Here is a 22096-nt window from a genome sequence, read left to right as displayed (position 1 = left end):
CAGCGCATGCATGTTAAACGCATGTGTCTGGATGTGTGCGTGCAAGTTGTCCAATATATGAAAAAGATAATACTGTGCAGTGCGTGCATGTTAAATATATGTGCTGAGTGCATATGAGCCTGTGAATTGGACAATACAGGGATAATGCAGTACTGTGCAGTGTGTGCTTGTAAATGCATGTGCTGGATGTATGTGTGCCGGGGAGTGGTACTGTACATGAATAATACACAGTGCTGTGCAGTGCAAGTCTGTTAAAAGCATTCACTGGATGTATGTGTGCCTGGGAGTGGTACTGTACATCAATAATACACAGTGCTGTGCAGTGCGTGTCTGTTAAAAGCATTCACTGGATGTATGGGTGCCTGGGAGTGGTACAGTACATGAAGGATAGAGTGCTGTGCAGTGTGTGTATGTTACATGCATGTGCTGGGTGTAGGCGTTCCCGTGAAGGGTGCAATTCATGGAGTACCGTGTGCTCCATCTTGGGAGAGCCAGTGCGTCACGGTGAAACATGAGCAGAGAAGGTAGGGGAGCCCCCACAGACAGATGTGTGTATTGCTGCATTCTTGAAGGCTGGGTGGGACACACTGGGGAGGGAGAGCCAGGCTTCCCCACTTCAAGGGGGCTCTTTGATCCAAAGATGTCACGAGGAAGGGGCCTGGGCATATCTCATGAAGGAGATGGGGCTGATATGAAAATCGTAAAGAGTAGGGCTGAGGCCCTGGGCTAATCTTTTGATACACATATCACTGTGACTGACTGCCAGGTATGAACTCTCTTTAGGAGTCGCTTCTGCTCTGACCGACTGCTTTGAAGACGAAGAGAGGGCAAAGGAGTGGGCTCGTCAAAAGGAAACTGATCACCAGCATAAGCTTCAGGGACTCAGACTTTAAATCACATTTGGCGTCTGGAAATGGACTATAGGAAGGGAAGCTTGAGACCCCCAAAATTGTCTACTCTCAAGCTGCCACTCGGGCTTTGCAAAGAGGAGAAGATTTGCAAGACTCCTGGAGGGGACCCGGGCTGTGGGTCGAAGCCTCTAGTCTCCCTGCGGGGTGCGGAGGCATCATCCAGAGAATCCAAGACCACCTGCTCTGGAGCACCAGCCTTCTTGCCAAGACCAGTGTGAGAGGGTTGGAGGGAGCGAGGTCCAGTGGGGAATCCTGTTGAGTTGAGTCCCTGAGTGGGGTGAGTGTAGAGGGCTGCAGCACCAATTGGGTCTTTGCCCCTGTGCAGGATGAAGTGAGCAACCCTCGTATGCCAGAGGGGGCTACCATGAAATGAACTGCGTGCAATGAGGAACCTGCGACCCCATATGCAAGAAGGGGCCGCTGCGAAGTAAACTGTGACCATTACTGTGACCATTGGGCCAGGGCCCGTGTGCATTGAGGAATTGGTGACGCCCTATGCCGGGAGGGCCCACCATGAGAAGATTCTCACACAGTGTGGACCCTGACCCTTGAGCAATGAAGAGCCGGTGACCCCGTATGACAGAAGGGGCTGCTGTGCAAGCATCTGCTCCATAGATCGGGTTAGAACTTGTGTGCAGCGGAATATGGAAGTTCTGAATGCCAGATGGGATCACGGGGACCAGTGATAAGTGTGGCCTGATCAGCAAAGGGAACAGCCTTTGTCACTAAGCTTTTACCACGAAATGCAACTGCAACGCAGTTTTTACATCGGAATTTATTTTACCACGCGAGTCTTTACAACACATATGTGTTTGTATTGATGAGTTTGGGATAAGTAGTTTATATATTTTTAAGGGTTGTGAGGGGTCTCCCCCCAAAAAGTAAACCTGTAAACAAAATAAATGTATTTTAAAAAATATATATATTTCGTTAACAATCACATATTAAGATTTACTGTATCATTTTTGGCAGTGTCACACTGTGAATGGATATTTCTGTAACCGTAAGCGTGGTAAAAATATGTGTGGTAGTGGATTGTGTGGTAAATGTATTTCAGATGTGAGTCAATGCAAACGCGTGGTAGTGGTATGCATTTTAGAATGTGCGTTGTAAAAACAAGTGGGGTCAAGGAATGCATGGTAATGTCAAAAAATCACCAGTATCGGGGCCAAAAGAGTGAGGGTGCAGTGGGAACCTACCCCTTGATCAGGGGTCAGCATCAAGAACTTTGCACTACTTCCCCCCACGAACCAAGGACTTACCCTGTAGGTGGAGCTGCGAGTAACATCCAGTCTCCGAGGTTACACAACCGCTTGTAGGAATTCTAGGATCGTCGCGCGTAGCCTGTTTGGGCCACATGAAGTGAACTCACCTGGACCAGCCACTGCTGCTCCAGAGTCCACAGAGAAGGGGATTTAGAACTCCAGTCGCTCCGACCCTGTAGGTGTGGGTAAAACTGAATTTGGGCCAGTCGTCCCTGGGAAACTTGCTTAGTAGACAGCTGGGCTGGGACCCTTTTGACTTTAATACTGAGTCACGATAGACTCTTGAGACTCCAACTACTAGTGGGCATATCCTGGATGTTGCCTACAGTGAATGTGGAATAACCACTATCGCTAGAGCAAGGAGGAAGTAGGACAAAGGGATCTGCCTTTAAAACACCAGAGCTCCGACCTCAGAGGGGACGGTGTAGACGTTTGTGTATGTCGATCTTACATTTGTGGTATTAGCGGTAAATCGCATGGATATCTTTTTTCATAAAAGTTAGTATTCGGCTAGACAGTCATTTCTTGCTGCTTCTATGCATATTTTGAGTTGTGAGCCTGTGTTCATGCTATGTACCTACCTCCCCTGAGAGAGCCTAGGACTGCTCAGACCACGTTAACACTCAGAGTCGATGGGCTGAAAAGGCACTTGGCCGAGTTGCTCAGGAACCATAGTAGGTTGGGCCCTGTGACATCTGGAGTAAAAGGCGTCCACACCCACGGTTGGGCCCAGTAACCCCTGCTTGTCCACTGCCCCTGTGAACCGGATCTGACAGGAATGCATCAATGGTATGTCACTGTAATGTCTATCATGTCATTAGTTTAGCGCCTTGATGTATAAGTGCGCTTTATAAATTCTATCCTCTCCTGTTCTATCAGAAACCATTGACCTGTTAGCACTGATTCACAAAGCTTGTGTTCTACGACGATATCCGGTGCAAGATATCAACCAGCAAAAATATGGGCTTTATTGACCTGCAGCTAAATGCAGAGCTTGTTGATGAAGTCATAGTGCTTTTATTGGGATGTAGAATCTCTCGCGAGTCCACGATCAGCAGGGGACACGTCATTTGTGGTGAGATCAATGCTTTGCTCAGAAAGGGAGTTTGTCTTTCACTGTGGCCTGTTGATCAGGTTGAATGTCGTGGCTTGAGAGGCAGGTGTGGGGATGTGGAAGGGGAACAGTTTCTATAAAGTGAAATATCAGAGCTTCTTGAATACCTTGTATTGCCCTCTGTTCTCCAGTCTCACCTAAAGTTGGGGCATCGGGAACAGGCCAGGCATCCTTATTGTTCATGTACTCGTCATGGGGCACTATTTGCCATCCAGGTGGATTTTTTTTTAATGGAAGGACATCAGTAACTTCTCTCCCATGGTCTGCGATGGCAAACAAGACAGATCATCAACAACGACCCCTCTACCTAGTCGCTGCTTCCCTGCAACAAAGGATTTAAAAAAATGTAGATAGCAGTTTCAGCAGCAGCACCAGAGGTGGATAAAGCAACCCATCCAAACCAATCAATCAATCAATCAGCCAGGACTTATCTAGTGCTGCTAATCCCCCGATAGGGTATTGAGGTGCTTCACAACAGGTACTGTTGCGCAATACAGAAATGCTGCGCGTAGTAAACCAGCATCATGTATGACAAGATCTTCAATAAAGCCATGAGGGTGAGAATACAGAGGATGGCGAGGGAATATGTGGTCTATGTAATACCCATAGTGCATTTTCTAGAATATACATTAGATTCTAGCTGTCGAGGGCTTGGGACGGGGTCGTGAGGATGGGAGAACATTAAGATACGTATATTAGAGTTGGTGTGACTCACAGCTGAGATGCTTTTTGAGAGGAGTTTTAAACGTGAGGTTAAGTCTCCAAAGTCCTGAAGGAGTGAGGCAAGAAGGCAGAAAGAGTGATCACTCGGGTCTGTACAAGGGGGCTGGGATCAGTAAGGAGATGCAGACCCGTAGAGCACATGGGCAATCAAGTGTCGGGCAAAGATTTCACACAAGTATTAGGACTAGGATCTGAATCAGGGTGGTCCTGGTGGCATACTCACAGTGGCATTTCGCGGTATGTGAAGGAGCACGTCAGTAGATCTCTTCTACTTACTCTTACGTGCCGTTATGAACTGGCCACAAAACATCTAGGGCCGATTCACAAAGGTAAACTTACACTTTCATGTAAGTTACTACTATTTGGCATTCACAAAGGTAAGTTACTACTCATAAAGTTTGACTTTTGGTCTAAGTTCACCTTTGTGAATACTGAAAAGTAGTAAAGTTTGACTTTTGGTCTAAGTTCACCTTTGTGAATACTGAAAAGTAGTAAAGTTTGACTTTTGATCTAAGTTCACCTTTGTGAATACCGAAAAGTAGTAAAGTTTGACTTTTGGTCTAAGTTCACCTTTGTGAATACCGAAAAGTAGTAAAGTTAGACTGTTGGTCTAAGTTCACCTTTGTGAATACTGAAAAGTAGTAAAGTTAAACTTTTGGTCTAAGTTCACCTTTGTGAATACCGAAAAGTAGTAAAGTTTGACTTTTGGTCTAAGTTCACCTTTGTGAATACTGAAAAGTAGTAAAGTTAAACTTTTGGTCTAAGTTCACCTTTGTGAATACCAAAAAGTAGTAAAGTTAGACTTTTGGTCTAAGTTCACCTTTGTGAATACCGAAAAGTAGTAAAGTTAGACTCGAGGTCTAAGTTCACCTTTGTGAATACTGAAAAGTAGTAAAGTCAGACCTCTGGTCTAAGTTTACCTTTGTGAATACTGAAAAGTAGTAAAGTTAGACCTCTGGTCTAAGTTTACCTTTGTGAATACTGAAAAGTAGTAAAGTTACATAAAAGTGTAAGTTTACCTTTATGAATCGGGGACCTAGAATGGACATTTTTAGAAACAATGATCACAAATACAATGAAGTGCAGACTTTTATTACTAGGGAGAAGGACATTCCAGAGTATGCAAAAGAGTAACCCTGTAGGACTACTTTCTGTATTCGGAAATGCTTTTCTAATACGGCCACAAGATGAGCGTGTCCTGGGCACCACTGCTGGGAGGGAGTCAACAAGCCCGCCATCGAAAGGGGAAGTGGATTGGTGTCATTGTAGAAGAGCAAGCAGGCAGGTTGCAAAGCAGATTACTGCAAATGTTTAAGACATCTTTTAAAAATTATATTGTTTTTCTTATGTCTTTAAGTATAGTTAAATTATTTTAGTATGTTACAAATTATTTGTTTCATCTTTAAAATCCGAATAATTTCATAAGTATCACATTTTCAAAAACAAGTGATATGTTTTATTATTGATCAATGTATTTAAGATCACAGACGTAGACCCTTCCTGAATCCATCTTTTTTCCAATCGGGCGATCTCTTCTGCAATGTTTTCAGCCTGGTATATGCATAAGCCACACAGCATAATCTGTACTAGGAAGAAAAAAATAGCACAAACCCTTGTTGTAATCCCCAAGGGTTAAGTGCACGGGTGTCTGCTCACCCTCAAGCCAATGGGCTCCTCTCTTCTGTCACCAGCTTATTTCCCATCACAGAAAGATCCAAGGTGCTCTATGAATGGCTGTCTCCAATAGTCTTGAACATCAAGGCTGGGGTCTGAGCAGGGTCTGAATAACTCTACATCATCGGTAGGGTCTAACTGACTCTACATCATGGGTGTAGTCAGAGTAGGTCTGACTAACTCTACATCATGGGTAGGGTCTAACTGACTCTACATCACGGCTGGGGTCCGAGCAAGATCTGACTAACTCTACATCGTGGGTATGGTGCAACTGACTCTACATCATGGGTGGAGTCCGAGCAGGGTCTGACTAACTCTACATCACGGGTAGGGTCTGACTGACTACATCACAGCTGTGGTCTGAGTTGAGTTTGACTAGCTCTACATCATGGGTCAGTATAACTGACTCTACATCACGGCTGGGTTCCGAGCAGGGTCTGACTAACTCTACATCATGGGTAGGGTCTAACTGACTCTACACCATGAATGGAGTCTGAGCAGGGTCTGACTAACTCTACATCATGGGTCAGTATGACTGACTCTACAACACAGCTGGGGTCTGAACATGATGTGACTAACTCTACATCTTGGGTTGGGTCTGACTGACTCTACATCACAGCTGGGGTCCAAGCAGGGTCTTAGTAACTCTACATCATAGGTCAGGTTTGAATGACTCTACATCATGGGTGGGGTCTGAGCAGGGTCTTAATAACTCTACATCATGGGTCAGGGTCTGACTAACTCTACATCATGGGCCGCGTCTGAGTGACTCTACATCACGGGTGGGATCCGAGCAGAGACTGACTATCTCTACATCATGGGTAGGGTCTGACTGACTCTACATCACAGCTGGGGTCTGAGCAGGGTCTGGCTAACTCTACATTATGGGTATGGTCTGACTGACCACATCACAGCTAGTGTCCGAGCAGGGTGTGACGAAGCCTACACCACAGGAGTGATCTGACTGACACTACATCCCGGGTCGGGTCCGAACAGGACCTGACTAACTGCAAATCACGAGTATGGTCTCATTGACTCTACATCACAAGTAGGATCCAAGCAGGACCTGACTAACTCTACATCATGGCCTGGATGTGAGCAGGGTATAACCTAACTCTACATCACGGGTAGGGTCTGAGGAGGACGGGGGAGAAGATCCGAGCTGAGGGTAGAAGCAAGGCCTGACTAACTCTAGAACATGGGGGATGGGGGAAATCCAGCTGAGGCTGACTGACTCTACTTCACAAATAGGATCTGAGCAGTGCCTGAATAACTGGTGGGGTCCGAGTAGGGTCTGACTGTCTCTACACCATAGTGAGGGTGATCCGAGCAAAGGGTGACCAACTTTACATCTCAAGTGGGTTCCAAGCAGGGCCTGACTAACTCTAGATCATGGGTGGGGTCTGTCTGGCTCTACATCACGGGTGGGGTCCAACAGGGTCTTAGTAACTCTACATCATGGGTAGCGTCTGACTGACTCTACATCATGGGTAGGGCCTGGCTGTCTCTACAGCACAAGTGGGACCCAAGCAGCGCTTGGTTGACTCCACCGTTGTTGTTGTGAAGAAGAACGCTCATGTACTGCTGAGTGTGGACCACAGTGCACCCCTCAACCAGTGCTCACTACTTAAGACATGCGCCTGCCCGATGGGGTGCCATAGCTTGCTGCACATGGCCACGCTGAGCGCTTGTCTGGTGCAGTATCCCTCCTTGGCACCCAAAAGGGTAGATAAATCTGCCGGGGGAACCTTCTCCTTTTACCAGAAGGTGTTCTCTGCCTTTCAACACTCAGGACGGATTTCACCCTCAGAGGGTAAACATGAAGGGAGGATGACTCGGTACCAGTCGAAGTCAAGTCCCATCACAAGATAGAGGGCGGGGTTTACAAGAGCTCATCCACGAACATTCAACCAGAGGCAGGGTCACAAGGTCACAGCAGAAAGCACCAGGAAACAGCTTGTCCTCACGTCAGTTCCTCAAAATCAAAAATATGCATCAATAAAAAAATGCATCCATATACACCATGGTACACCGAAGGGTTTTGGGTCAGCCCCTTTCATCCATTGGTGTGTCCAGCTGCCAATCACATTTTGCTTCCTCCCACCACAGTACAGAGAATAGGGCAGGGGTCAACCCCTTGGGGCATTGGCCCCTGCACTGTGAGTGACAGCCTTTCACTCATCACTTGTGCACACCCAAAGAAAAAGTGCACTTCTGCTCAGGGCTGACGAGCCGATACTTCACTGTGTCAGCAAATGTTTCTTAATCCTGTCCCATGTTCAGTCCATATCTTTAAGTTACAAAAATTCAAGGTCTTTAAGACTTTCAGTTTGCACCAATAAAAATAATATTTTACTATGTCAAGCAATAATACAATTTCTGTAGCTGTTCCAAGTTCACCAGCCTGCTAGGAAACGCTCATACTGTTCTATTAAAATTATATGAGATAATTTTTTTATTTTTTATTTATAGTAAGCATTTACCACCATGTTTGAGCTGCAGTTTTTTTTTCCATTTGTTTTATTTACATGGCACGTGCTTTCTCTATTTCCATTGTTTTATTTTGGGGGCCTATGCTAAAAAAAGTAAAGCAAATATTAACTACTGCACCTGCTTGCCAAAGTCACCATTACTGGCTTTGCCAACGATTGTTGTCATCGCAACACCATGTGTGGGGACATTGTGTACTATATAAATACAATGATTGAATTCCTTAGCATCATTAATTCTCCACCGTTTGGCATCAGCAGAGTGCATACGTCACGCATGGCCTCTGCATTGGAATCTTTGAAAGTTGTGTTATTAACTTCCGCTGTGTCTTGTGTTTGCAGGAAGGTTGTTGAACTTCCGAAGAGACGGTTTGGGATTCCCTTAGACAGGATCGGCGTGAATCGCCCTAGTACCGCCCGGGGCTAGGGGGGCGGAACTGCCAGGTAAGAGTTGGGCAGAGGTGCTGAGGTGCTCATTGCCTCTATGTATGGGGGGCTTCTCGTTAACTGGTACATCTCTTGCAGACTGTCAAGTGGCCTAAAGTACATGAAGCATGTTTAGAACTTCTGTAGGCCTGCTAAGGTGTTTCTTGGTCTTACACTTTCTGCACACACGAGCCTGGAGCTACGTTTCATGGGGTCACATCTCTTCCAGACTCTTCACTCGCACGGTTGGGCCCTGTGTTCCTGAGTCACCTTCAAACTCCATTTCTGCAGCTCTAGTAAAGACTTGCTTATCTTACAAACTCCAGTACTGCAGCTGTAGTACAGATGTACTTATCTTACAAACCCCAGCACTGCAGCTATAGTACAGATGTACTTATCTTACAAACTCCAGCACTGCAGCTGTAGTACAGATGTGCTTATCTTACAAACTCCACTACTGCAGCTGTAGTACAGATGTACTTATCTTACAAACTCCACTACTGCAGCTGTAGTACAGATGTCCTTATCTTACAAACTCCAGCACTGCAGCTGTTGTACAGATGTACTTCTTACAAACTCCAGCACTGCAGCAGTAGTACAGATGTACTTATCTTAATTAAAAACCCCAGCACTGCAGCTGTAGTACAGATGTACTTATCTTACAAACTCCAGCACTGCAGCTGTAGTACAGATGTGCTTATCTTACAAACTCCACTACTGCAGCAGTAGTACAGATGTACTTATCTTAATTAAAAACCCCAGCACTGCAGCTGTAGTACAGATGTACTTATCTTACAAACTCCAGCACTGCAGCTGTAGTACAGATGTGCTTATCTTACAAACTCCACTACTGCAGCTGTAGTACAGATGTACTTATCTTACAAACTCCACTACTGCAGCTGTAGTACAGATGTCCTTATCTTACAAACTCCAGCACTGCAGCTGTTGTACAGATGTACTTCTTACAAACTCCAGCACTGCAGCAGTAGTACAGATGTACTTAACTTAATTAAAAACCCCAGCACTGCAGCTGTAGTACAGATGTACTTATCTTACATACGCCAGCACTGCAGCTGTTGTACAGATGTACTTCTTACAAACTCCAGCACTGCAGCTGTAGTACAGATGTACTTATCTTACAAACTCCAGCACTGCAGCTGTAGTACAGATGTGCTTATCTTACAAACTCCACTACTGCAGCTGTAGTACAGATGTACTTATCTTACAAACTCCACTACTGCAGCTGTAGTACAGATGTCCTTATCTTACAAACTCCAGCACTGCAGCTGTTGTACAGATGTACTTCTTACAAACTCCAGCACTGCAGCAGTAGTACAGATGTACTTATCTTAATTAAAAACCCCAGCACTGCAGCTGTAGTACAGATGTACTTATCTTACAAACGCCAGCACTGCAGCTGTTGTACAGATGTACTTCTTACAAACTCCAGCACAGCAGCTGTAGTACAGATGTACTTATCTTACAAACTCCAGCACTGCAGCTGTAGTACAGATGTACTAATCTTACAAACTCCACTACTGCAGCTGTAGTACAGATGTACTTATCTTACAAACTTCAGCACTGCAGCTGTAGTGCAGATGTACTTATCTTACAAACTCCACTACTGCAGCTGTAGTACAGATGTACTTATCTTACAAACTCCTGCACTGCAGTTGTAGTACAGATGTACTTATGTTACAAACTCCATTACTGCAGCTGTAGTACAAATGTTCTTATCTTACAAACACTAGTTCTGCAGCTGTAGTACAGATGTACTTATCTTACAAACTCCAGTACTGCAGCTGTAGTACAGATGTACTTATCTTAATTAAAAACCCCAGCACTGCAGCTGTAGTACAGATGTACTTATCTTACAAACTCCACTACTGCAGCTTTAGTACAGATGTACTTATATTACAAACTCCACTACTACAGCTGTAGTACAGATGTACTTATCTTACAAACTCCAGCACTGCAGCTGTAGTACAGATGTACTTATCTTACAAACTCCAGCACTGCAGCTGTAGTACAGATGTACTTATCTTAATTAAAAACCCCAGCACTGCAGCTGTTGTACAGATTTACTTCTTACAAACTCCAGCACTGCAGCAGTAGTACAGATGTACTTATCTTAATTAAAAACCCCAGCACTGCAGCTGTAGTACAGATGTACTTATCTTACATACGCCAGCACTGCAGCTGTTGTACAGATGTACTTCTTACAAACTCCAGCACTGCAGCTGTAGTACAGATGTACTTATCTTACAAACTCCAGCACTGCAGCTGTAGTACAGATGTGCTTATCTTATAAACTCCACTACTGCAGCTGTAGTACAGATGTACTTATCTTACAAACTCCACTACTGCAGCTGTAGTACAGATGTCCTTATCTTACAAACTCCAGCACTGCAGCTGTTGTACAGATGTACTTCTTACAAACTCCAGCACTGCAGCAGTAGTACAGATGTACTTATCTTAATTAAAAACCCCAGCACTGCAGCTGTAGTACAGATGTACTTATCTTACAAACGCCAGCACTGCAGCTGTTGTACAGATGTACTTCTTACAAACTCCAGCACAGCAGCTGTAGTACAGATGTACTTATCTTACAAACTCCAGCACTGCAGCTGTAGTACAGATGTACTAATCTTACAAACTCCACTACTGCAGCTGTAGTACAGATGTACTTATCTTACAAACTCCTGCACTGCAGTTGTAGTACAGATGTACTTATCTTACAAACTCCACTACTGCAACTGTAGTACAGATGTACTTATCTTATAAACTCCAGTACTGCAGCTGTAGTACAGAAGTACATATCTTACAAACTCCATTACTGCAGCTGTAGTACAGATGTACTTATCTTACAAACTCCAGTACTGCAGCTGTAGTACAGATGTACGTATCTTACAAACTCCAGTAATGCATCTGTAGTACAGATGTACTTATCTTACAAACTCCAGCACTGCAGCGGTAGTACAGATATACTTATGTTACAAACTCCATTACTGCAGCTGTAGTACAAATGTTCTTATCTTACAAACACTAGTTCTGCAGCTGTAGTACAGATGTACTTATCTTACAAACTCCAGTACTGCAGCTGTAGTACAGATGTACTTATCTTAATAAAAACCCCAGCACTGCAGCTGTAGTACTGATGTACTTATCTTATAAACTCCAGCACTGCAGCTGTAGTACAGATGTACTTATCTTACAAACTCCACTACTGCAGCTTTAGTACAGATGTACTTATATTACAAACTCCACTACTACAGCTGTAGTACAGATGTACTTATCTTACAAACTCCAGCACTGCAGCTGTAGTACAGATGTACTTATCTTAAAAACTCCAGCACCGCAGCTGTAGTACAGATGTACTTACCTAACAAACTCCAGCACTGCAGCTGTAGTACAGATGTACTTATCTTACAAACTCCACTACTGCAGCTGTAGTACAGATGTACTTATCTTACAAACTTCAGCACTGCAGCTGTAGTACAGATGTACTTATCTTACAAACTCCACTACTGCAGCTGTAGTACAGATGTACTTATCTTACAAACTCCAGCACTGCAGCTGTAGTACAGATGTACTTATCTTACAAACTCAACTACTGCAACTGTAGTACAGATGTACTTATCTTACAAACTCCAGTACTGCAGCTGTAGTACAGATGTACATATCTTACAAACTCCATTACTGCAGATGTACTTATCTTACAAACTCCAGTACTGCAGCTGTAGTACAGATGTACTCATCTTACAAACTCCAGTACTGCAGCTGTAGTACAGATGTACTTATCTTACAAACTCCAGCACTGCAGCTGTAGTACAGATATACTTATGGTACAAACTCCATTACTGCAGCTGTAGTACATATGTTCTTATCTTACAAACTCCAGTACTGCAGCTGTAGTACAGATGTACTTATCTTACAAACTCAGTACTGCAGCTGCAGTACAGATGTACTTATCTTACAAACTCCAGTACTGCAGCTGTAGTACAGATGTTCTTATCTGACAGACTCCAGTTCTGCAGCTCTAGTACAGATGTTCTTATCTTACAACCTCTAGTTCTGCATCTGTAGTACAGATCTTCTTATCTTACAAATTCCAATTCTGCAGCTCTATCACAGATGTTATTATGTGACAAACTTTAGTTCATAAGCTCTAGTACAGATGTTCTTATCTAACAAACTCCAGTTCTGTACCTCTAGTACAGATGCTCTTATCTTCCAACCTCCAGTTCTGCTGCTCTAGTACAGATGTTCATATCTTATAAACTCGAGTTCTACAGCTGTAATACAGATGTTCTTATCTTACAAATGTCAGTTCTGCAGCTCGAGTGCAGACGTTCTTATCTTACAAGCTCTAGTTCTGTAGCTGCAGTACAGATGTTCTTATCTTACAAACTCTAGTTCTGCAGCTCTACTACAAATGTTCTTTTCTTACAAGCTCTAGTTCTGCACCTCAAGTACAGATGTTCTAATGTCACAAGCTCTAGATCTCCAGTTCTAGCACAAATGTTCTTATCTTACAAGCTCCAGTTCTTCCGCTCTAGTACAGTTGTTCTTATATTACAAAATCCAGTCCTGCAGCTGGGGTATAGATATTCCTATCTTGCAAGATCTAGTTCTCAAGCTCTCATACATTTGTTCTTATCTTGTAATATCTAGTACTGTAGTTCTAATACAGATGTTCTTATCTTACAAGCTCTAGTTAGGCAGCTCTAGTACAGATGTTTTTATCTTACAAGCTCTAGTTCTGCAGCTCAAGTACAGATGTTCTAATGTCACAATCTCTAGATCCGCAGCTCTAACACAAATGTTCTCATCTTACAAGCTCCAGTTCTGCAGCTCTAGTACAGATGTTCTTATTTTACAAGCTCCATTTCTGCAGCTCTAGTATAGATGTTCTTATTTATCAAATTCAAGTTCTACAGCTCTAGTACAGATGCCTTTGTCTCACAAACTCTAGTTCTGCAGTTCTGGTACAGATGTTCTTATCTTACTAGCTTTAGGTCTGAAGCTCTAGTACAGATGTTCTTATCTTCCAACCTCTAGTTCTGCTGCTCTAGTACAGATGTTTGTATCTTATAAACTCGAGTTCTGTAGCTGTAATACAGATGTTCTTATCTTACAAATTTCAGTTCTGCAGCTTGAGTACAGACATTCTTATCTTACAAATTACAGTTCTGCAGCTCGAGTACAGATGTTCTTACCTTACAAGCCCTAGTTCTGTAGCTGCAGTACAGATGTTCTTAACTTACAAACTCTAGTTCTGCAGCTCTAGCACAAATGTTCTTTTCTTACAAGCTCTAGTTCTGCAGCTCGAGTACAGATGTTCTTATCCTACAAGCTCTAGTTCTGCACCTCAAGTACAGATGTTCTAATGTCACAAGCTATAGATCTTCAGTTCTAACACAAATGTTCTTATCTTACAAGCTCCAGTTCTTCTGCTCTAGTACAGTTGTTCCTATATTACAAAATCCAGTCCTACAGCTGGGGTATAGATATTCATATCTTGCAAGACCTAGTTCTCAAGCTCTCGTACATATTTTCTTATCTTGTAATATCTAGTTCTGCAGTTCTAATACAAATGTTCTTATCTTACAAGCTCTAGTTCTGCAGCTCTAGTACAGATGTTCTTATCTTACAAGCTCTAGTTCTGCAGCTCAAGTACAGATGTTCTAATGTCACAAGCTCTAGATCTGCAGCTGTAACTCAAATGTTCTTATCTTACAAGCTCCAGGTCTGCAGCTTTAGTACAGATGTTCTTATCTTACAAGCTCCATTTCTGCAGCTCTAGTATAGATGTTCTTATTTATCAAATTCCAGTTCTACAGCTCTAGTACAGATGCCTTTGTCTCAAAAACTCTAGTTCTGCAGTTCTGGTACAGATGTTCTTATCTTACTAGCTTTAGGTCTGAAGCTCTAGTACAGATGTTCTTATCTTCCAACCTCTAGTTCTGCTGCTCTAGTACAGATGTTCCTATTTTATAAACTCGAGTTCTGCAGCTGTAATACAGATGTTCTTATCTTACAAATTTCAGTTCTGCACCTCGAGTACAGACATTCTTATCTTACAAATTACAGTTCTGCAGCTCGAGTACAGATGTTCATACCTTACAAGCCCTAGTTCTGTAGCTACAGTACAGATGTTCTTATCTTACAAACTCTAGTTCTGCAGCTCTAGCACAAATGTTCTTTTCTTACAAGCTCTAGTTCTGCAGCTCTAGCACAAATGTTCTTTTCTTACAAGCTCTAGTTCTGCAGCTCGAGTACAGATGTTCTTATCTTACAAGCTCTAGTTCTGCACCTCAAGTACAGATGTTCTAATGTCACAAGCTATAGATCTTCAGTTCTAAGACAAATGTTCTTATCTTACAAGCTCCAGTTCTTCTGCTCTAGTACAGTTGTTCCTATATTACAAAATCCAGTCCTACAGCTGGGGTATAGATATTCATATCTTGCAAGACCTAGTTCTCAAGCTCTCGTACATATTTTCTTATCTTGTAATATCTAGTTCTGCAGTTCTAATACAAATGTTCTTATCTTACAAGCTCTAGTTCTGCAGCTCTAGTACAGATGTTCTTATCTTACAAGCTCTAGTTCTGCAGCTCAAGTACAGATTTTCTAATGTCACAAGCTCTAGATCCGCAGCTGTAACACAAATGTTCTTATCTTACAAGATCCAGTTCTGCAGCTTTAGTACAGATGTTCTTATCTTACGAGCTCCATTTCTGCAGCTCTAGTATAGATGTTTTTATTTATCATATTCCAGTTCTACAGCTCTAGTACAGATGCCTTTGTCTCAAAAACTCTAGTTCTGCAGTTCTGGTACAGATGTTCTTATCTTACTAGCTTTAGGTCTGCAGCTCTAGTACAGATGTTCTTATCTTCCAACCTCTAGTTCTGCTGCTCAAGTACAGATGTTCTTATCTTATAAACTCGAGTTCTGCAGCTGTAATACAGATGTTCTTATCTTACAAATTTCAGTTCTGCAGCTCGAGTACAGACATTCTTATCTTACAAATTACAGTTCTGCAGCTCGAGTACAGATGTTCTGCTCTTACAAGCTATGGTTCTACGGCACTAGTGCAAGTGTTCCCAGGGCACAACCTCAGGTTCTGCAGCTCTAGAACACATGTTCTAATGTTACATGCTGAAGTATAGATGTTCTTAGCTCACAAGCTCCTGTTCTGCAGCTCTAGTACAGATGTTCTTATCTTACAAGCTCCAGTTCTACAGCAGAAGTACAAGTGTTCTAAGATCACAAGCAGCTCTGGTTCTGCAGCATTAGAACACGTTCTACTATCACAGGCTCTAGTTCTGCAGCTCTAGGTCAGATGTTCTCATGCCTGAAGCTCCGGTTCTACAGCTCTAGGTCAGATGTTAAAACCTTACAAGCTCCAGTTGTGCAGCTCAAGTACAAATGTTCTTATCTAACAAACTCCAGTTGTGCAGCTATAGTCCAGATATTCTTATCTCATGAACTCCAGTTCATCAGCTCGAGTACAGTTGTTCTTTTCTTACAAACTCCAGTTCTGCAGCTCGAGTACAGATGTTCTTATCTAGGAAACTCCAGTTCTGCTGCTATAGTCCAGATGTTCTTATCTCATGCACTCCTATTCTGCTGCTCTAGTACTTGTATTCCAATCTTACAAGCGTTGTTTCTTTCGGATCCAGACCTCTAACCCCCAGTCCTGAAAGTACTTCAAAAGAATGAATCCAGTTGAAGAACTCCATACGGTATGATCAGGAACTGGTCCTACAGCAAGACTTAGAATTCAGAAGTATTGTACGCCTTGGGCCTCAGCGCTGGGATGCCCAGGGAGGGTAGCCGCTATATAAATACGTATGAATAGAATTGAATTGATTTCCTTTGGTGCTCGCTAGCAGCTGTTTCCAGAGGATGTTCTACAGACAATGAGGCTGTCTCGAAACTGTCCTTCTTAATGCAGAATATATAAGAAAGAAGTGAAATATTGTCACGAACGTCCTGGCCGTGGCAGCACCCCTGCTGGCCCTTTAAATTGCAAACAGCACTTTCACTGTCCATTAAACAATTTGATTAAGTTGATGTAGACAATTGTCTATCAAACAATTATTCCCATCATTACACATCATCTGTATTTTGATTATTTCAATGTACGCTTTATACACTCATAATGGCTGACCATTGAATGGCCTCACAACTGCGTTGGAGACATTTTTCTTTTTCATGTTTCCTCTTTTTTGTTTTCATGCACGTCTGAGGCTTACCATAACAATGGGCTCATTGCTGCTCTTTTGAGAACTGACTCTGGGGCGTCTTTGAGGCTGGCTGCCCAGACACCCTGAAGGCTCCTGGTCTTGGAACTAAAGAAACTGCTTTTTAATGATCCCTCATGCTTGCTATTTTATTTAAAAAGACACAAAAGGATGCAGACTTGTTAAATGATACACTGTTTGCTACTAAGGTATTGTTCAGCTGTTTCAGGCTGTGCATCACACTGTGTGGTGGACATGTTTCTGGCAACTTACTACATACAAAAACACAGGACGCTAAAAGGACCAAAGAGGACAGGTGGGCAGAGAAGACACACAGACTCTGATATGCCTGAAGGTAGGCCCATGGTGTTCATACAGCACAAACCTAGCAGAGGCAGCGGAGAGCGGTATAACACCCACGGCAAACACCACACAGTCATCGCTGGATGGGACGGGCTGCAGGTTTCTAAGAGTGAATGTGAACTGTCACTCCATCTTTCTGTGTACAGATACCGATCCAACATGGTACCTCTGGAAACATCAGATATGTAGAGACAGCACGTCCCATCAGAAAAGTATTCTTATCCACTCTTTCCAGGCCTTAGTATCCAGACACAGCTTGGATTTACATGCATCAATGGTCATTTTATTGGTGTTTAAGAAGTGAAACAGCTGTGTGTGCGCCTTGAGACCCTCACGGGTGAGTAGCGCGCTTTACAAACCCCTGATTGATTGATTGATTCCTCATGCATAACTGCCATATACAGATCTTTAAACTGATCCCATGGTTTGCACTTTGCATCCTAAAAGTAATGTCGCTGCTACAGTCGTTTTCTGCGGCACTGGGGTCGCACCGCCCCTCCCCCACCCCCCAAGGATGGGCTTTCATTGAGTCGGACCCGCCCTCCATATCCCTATAAGCCAATGATATGTATCGTCATCTGCTGCAGAAACTCTTTAGAGACTTTTCAGAGCAGCTTCAAACTTCCAGTAATCCTGGCAGCACGTGAGAAGCAGATGAAGATTAAATTAACATCATCGAAGAAGTACCTGATCCTGTTGATGGTTCATAGACAGAACATATAAATCAAAGAACCCCGTTCCCGCCCCCACGCACAACAAAAATTCATTATCCATGAGAGGCAAAGCAGTCATTCTGCTCAATGACCAACACTTTTGAAAAACATGACTGCATCTAAGTTAATTGAAGGCTTTCAAGTGGTTGCAAAGCTGCTTACCAGCCAAAGTCACAGTCAAGTCTTTATTCCTGTAAAAAATTTAATGAAACAGAGACAAACTAATTTCCATTTTTGGAAGAGGGGCAAAAAACGTTTCTTTTCAGCCATCACTTAGGTTTTGGCGGTGGATTCCAAGGCTCTTGAAGACCTTGAAGAAGTTGGAAGGCAGCTGAATTATGAAATCTGTAGCTTGGATTTTCACAACTTTGAAGCTTATATATAAACGTCAAAAAAATCAAACAAGGCGAACATCTCTTACAACCTATTACAGAGAAATTACTCTGGCATTTGCCCAATTTTTACAATAAAATGTTTTGGCCACAGATTTATAGGATGACGAGTAACAAAACCTAGTATAAGAAAATACTCGGTCTTTTGTAGGGGTGGATGGAATATTCCACTCCACCTGCTCAACTGGTAGAATTTTGGCCACTCTGGATTACTGTTTAATGCAGAGAGGAGGGCAAATTTCACCAGTCGCCATGTGCTGGAAATGTTCTGCTCTAAGACTCAAGAATATGTGAGCTGGTGGGTGAGAGCAAGATTTGGTGTTCCCTAGTATGAATTTTTAACTCGGGTAGGACCTGCATTCACGAGCAGTAGCGGTCAGAGAGCTGCCGTTTGAGTAGATTTGCTGACGCTCAAGTAGATTTTCAACTTGAGCTGCAGTAAAATTATCTTGTACGGCAGCGCGCTCTTGTGCAAACTATGGTGCCATTTGCACTGGTTTTCAGTGCTGCTCGTGCTAAATTGCATCGCAAGCGGAATATTTTCTGTCTGTTGATGGAATCGCACAGAGTTTTTGTGTAACCCAGCACAATTCCATGGAGTGAAACTCTACAAGTTCCGTACACCTCTCTTTGGTCAAAGTTGGTGCACGTAAATCACATTAGTCAGTTGCAAAGACTGAGAAAAAATATATTAGATTCGATTTAATGCCTTTCTATCAGAAGGCCATGGTGATTGTTTAAGGAAATAATAACTAATTCTCAATTTCCACTCAATTGTTATGGAAACCATTAATGATAGCTAATTAGCATTACATACTGTGGTATAAAATCCTTCATGTACAATACTGAATCACTCAAATCAAACACATTATGATGTGGATTAGTCACATTCCAAGAGTCCTCGGCTTCCTTACTTTTGCTCCAGAGATTACTAATAGAGATACTGGAAAAAAAAGCATAAACACTTGGTGGTACATTTGGTAGAAGATTATTAAATAAGTAAATTGATTTTGCAGGCAACATAATTTTGAATGCGATTGTCACCCCACCAGGTCAAGCTAATAGAAAACTTTTAGTTGCATTCATCACATATTTCAGCACACTCTTTTGGTTAAATCGTCTCTTATTTTGATCCTCAGATTTCTTAGAGATTTGGGTACTGACTGTGGACATTCACAAGTCATACCTGCAGACTGTACCAAGGCAGCCAAAAATGATTGGTGCTGAGTGGACTACAATCAGAGCCTACATGTTTTGGCCACCTACGCGGTATGAAACCATTCTGGGGTTTTTTGACGCTTCTACCTGACAAGTGATCATTTAATCGGTGGTTCTGTCACGTCTTGACTACTGTAACAGACTGCTACTGGGTGTAAATAAAACTGTCACAAAGAGACTTCAAAGGGCACAGAATGGCATTCTGTTTGCCCTCCCTAAGCATTGTCATCTCCTGTACCGCCTACACTGGCTGCCTATCGAACAGACAATTCGGTTCAAAACTCTTTGCACCACTCACGAGATCTTACATGGCCAGGGCCCCCAGATACTGCAGGGGCTTTGCACATCATATGTCCCAACGTGAGTACTGCGCTCCGCAGATCTGCATCTGGCATGCACTCCTAGTGCGCGCAGGAGCAGAGCGGGGGGTGCTCGTTTAGGTCCCTGGCCCCAGCCCTATGGAACTCTATTCCAATTGGGGCACGCAGCACACAAGATCATTGGGCATTCAGAAAGCAGATCAAAACCTGTCTGTTTTCATCCATTTAGCACACAATGTGTGGGCATGCGGTGCTCTTCTCCCCAGGGCTTTTAGTAACAGATAATACCTGGCTGTCTTTCCATCTGGCTAGCAACACTCACCACGGTCACCCGTCCTCGAGCGCTGGGATGCCCCGTTGTTGGGGCAGCCATGCGCAATACAAGCACCGCTAACATGACATAACATAGCATACATTCACTGTTAACCTTTCTGGTCCCACACATGTACCAACAGCCTCTCGTGGACCACCCTGTCCAAAACACAAACCCCTAATCACTGCACAAGTGACCAAAATCTGTGCAATCCAGACTAGAGTCTATTCTACATAAAGTCCAGACTTGAGTAGGCGGTAAACTTTGCTCTGCTGGTGGAGTTCATGGAGTTTTGTCCATTCTGTGCTCTGCTTGGAGTGTGGAGTTCGGCAAAAAATCCGCCAACCGCAGAGTTAGTTATGCGCAGCTTTCCGAAATAAAATTGGCAATTGAGAAAAAATGAGCACTAGACTGCCTTTTTACAAGATTTCTCAACACAGGCGGTCGCGGAGATCGCTACAGCTCGTGTTGAGAAAGTTGCCACTCGTGTTGCAAAAGCTGCCATTTGAGTTGAAAATCTACTTGAGGGGCAAAAAAAAGCAGCACCCTCTGGCGCGCAACGTGGTGTTGTTCGTGCTGATTTTAAAGCTCAGAACAAGCTCCTGGCACTAAAAATCAGCCCGAGCAGTGCAACAAATAAGAATTTCCCTGCTCGCGGAACTTTACGGAATCTCGCTGTATTTTTAAGTAACTCCGGACCCCCCCCCCACTCTAGACGCATGCAGGAACAAATATTTCAGACAGAAAAAATACGCCAGACTGATGACATAGGTACAATGCATACACTGTCAGCACAGTATCTAAATGTACATAGCTTGAAAAGTTAGCCAACATGTGAAACTTGGTAGATTTGTCACTGTGAAAGATTGTGACTGTAACTTACATTTTCAGAATCTTATGAGAGCTATTTTATTTATTTACAGGTGGCCCTGTCCTGGGTGATCTATGGAAATATCTTGAACATGAACCAAAGAACCGAAGAAAACTTTTAGGAGTCCATGTTATTGATTAATAGTTCTGTGTATAATGAATTGACCTGTATATACTTCTCACGCTGTCTTATCACATGCAACTCATCAGATCTTGAAGGTGACTCCCATAGTCTTCTTGCCTAAATACAGGGGATGGGGGTAGTATTATTTTTCTTGCATGGCATTTTTCAAAGGTAGGAGAGACAAGTTGTGATTTTCTTTTGGGGTAAAGCCAAGTCCTTTGTAGACCCTCAAGACATTATGAAGCAACGTTGGACTTTCAGCTGGATTCCTCTCACTTCTGCTTGTAAAGTGTTTAAACGGCAAGAGGAAGGAGTTTGACTGAGTGACATACTTGTTAACCATTCAGTCCCCCTATTATGTTTTTTTATACCTTCCAAAGATAAAGCATTGGGTGCCTTTTAGAAAGTACTGAAAATCTTGGGCCGCGGAGGAAAGATCAGTGTTAAAGTTTTCTGTCTTGATTCAACCTTTGTATGTCACTCGTATTATGTTTTTGTTATCGTAGTATGTGAACATTTATCTGTATATTTTTTGTCCCATGGCATGGGAAAAAGACAGTGTGTATGGCTTTACTATTTTGATACAATGATATATGTTAGACCTATTGAAAGGATGTGGAGTGTTTGTGTCCAAAGATCAGAGCTTGTAAATTGATTGTTTATGGAAATTAATAATATTAATGTTGTTGTCATATTAGCCTGAGAGGTAATGCTACTATGTAAAGGTTTAATAATGTTGTAAGATATTATGCTACTACAGTAGAAAGAGGAGAAGTATCACCCTAAAATATCAATGTGATTGATTGAATAAGGCCGTAACAAGGGAGCCATCCAAGCATACCAGTTTAGTACCATCATATTAGCCATGATCAGCAGCTTGCTCTTTTATCAAGTTGGAAAACTATGGTTTGGAACCATCTTTTTGTTTTCG

General features: G+C 42.9%; 1 protein-coding gene across 2 annotated transcripts in view; it reads left to right on the top strand.

Moving 5' to 3' along the window:
* Positions 1 to 21770, top strand: part of OSTN (osteocrin) — a 194909-nt gene extending 173139 nt beyond the window's left edge. For both annotated transcript variants that reach the window (XM_085635872.1, XM_085635871.1), the window contains 2 exons: positions 8519 to 8620; positions 21095 to 21770. In XM_085635872.1, the coding sequence (XP_085491998.1) occupies positions 8519 to 8603 (85 nt within the window). In that variant the 3' untranslated portion in view covers positions 8604 to 8620; positions 21095 to 21770. The remainder of the gene's footprint in view (positions 1 to 8518; positions 8621 to 21094) is intronic.
* Positions 21771 to 22096: the final 326 nt, after the last annotated feature.

The sequence above is a fragment of the Triturus cristatus genome, chromosome 11 (genome assembly GCF_964204655.1).
Source record: "Triturus cristatus chromosome 11, aTriCri1.1, whole genome shotgun sequence".
NCBI classification, from domain to species: domain Eukaryota; kingdom Metazoa; phylum Chordata; class Amphibia; order Caudata; family Salamandridae; genus Triturus; species Triturus cristatus.
Note: the sequence above shows the minus strand (reverse complement) of the source record. Positions and strands in the feature narration are given on the sequence as shown.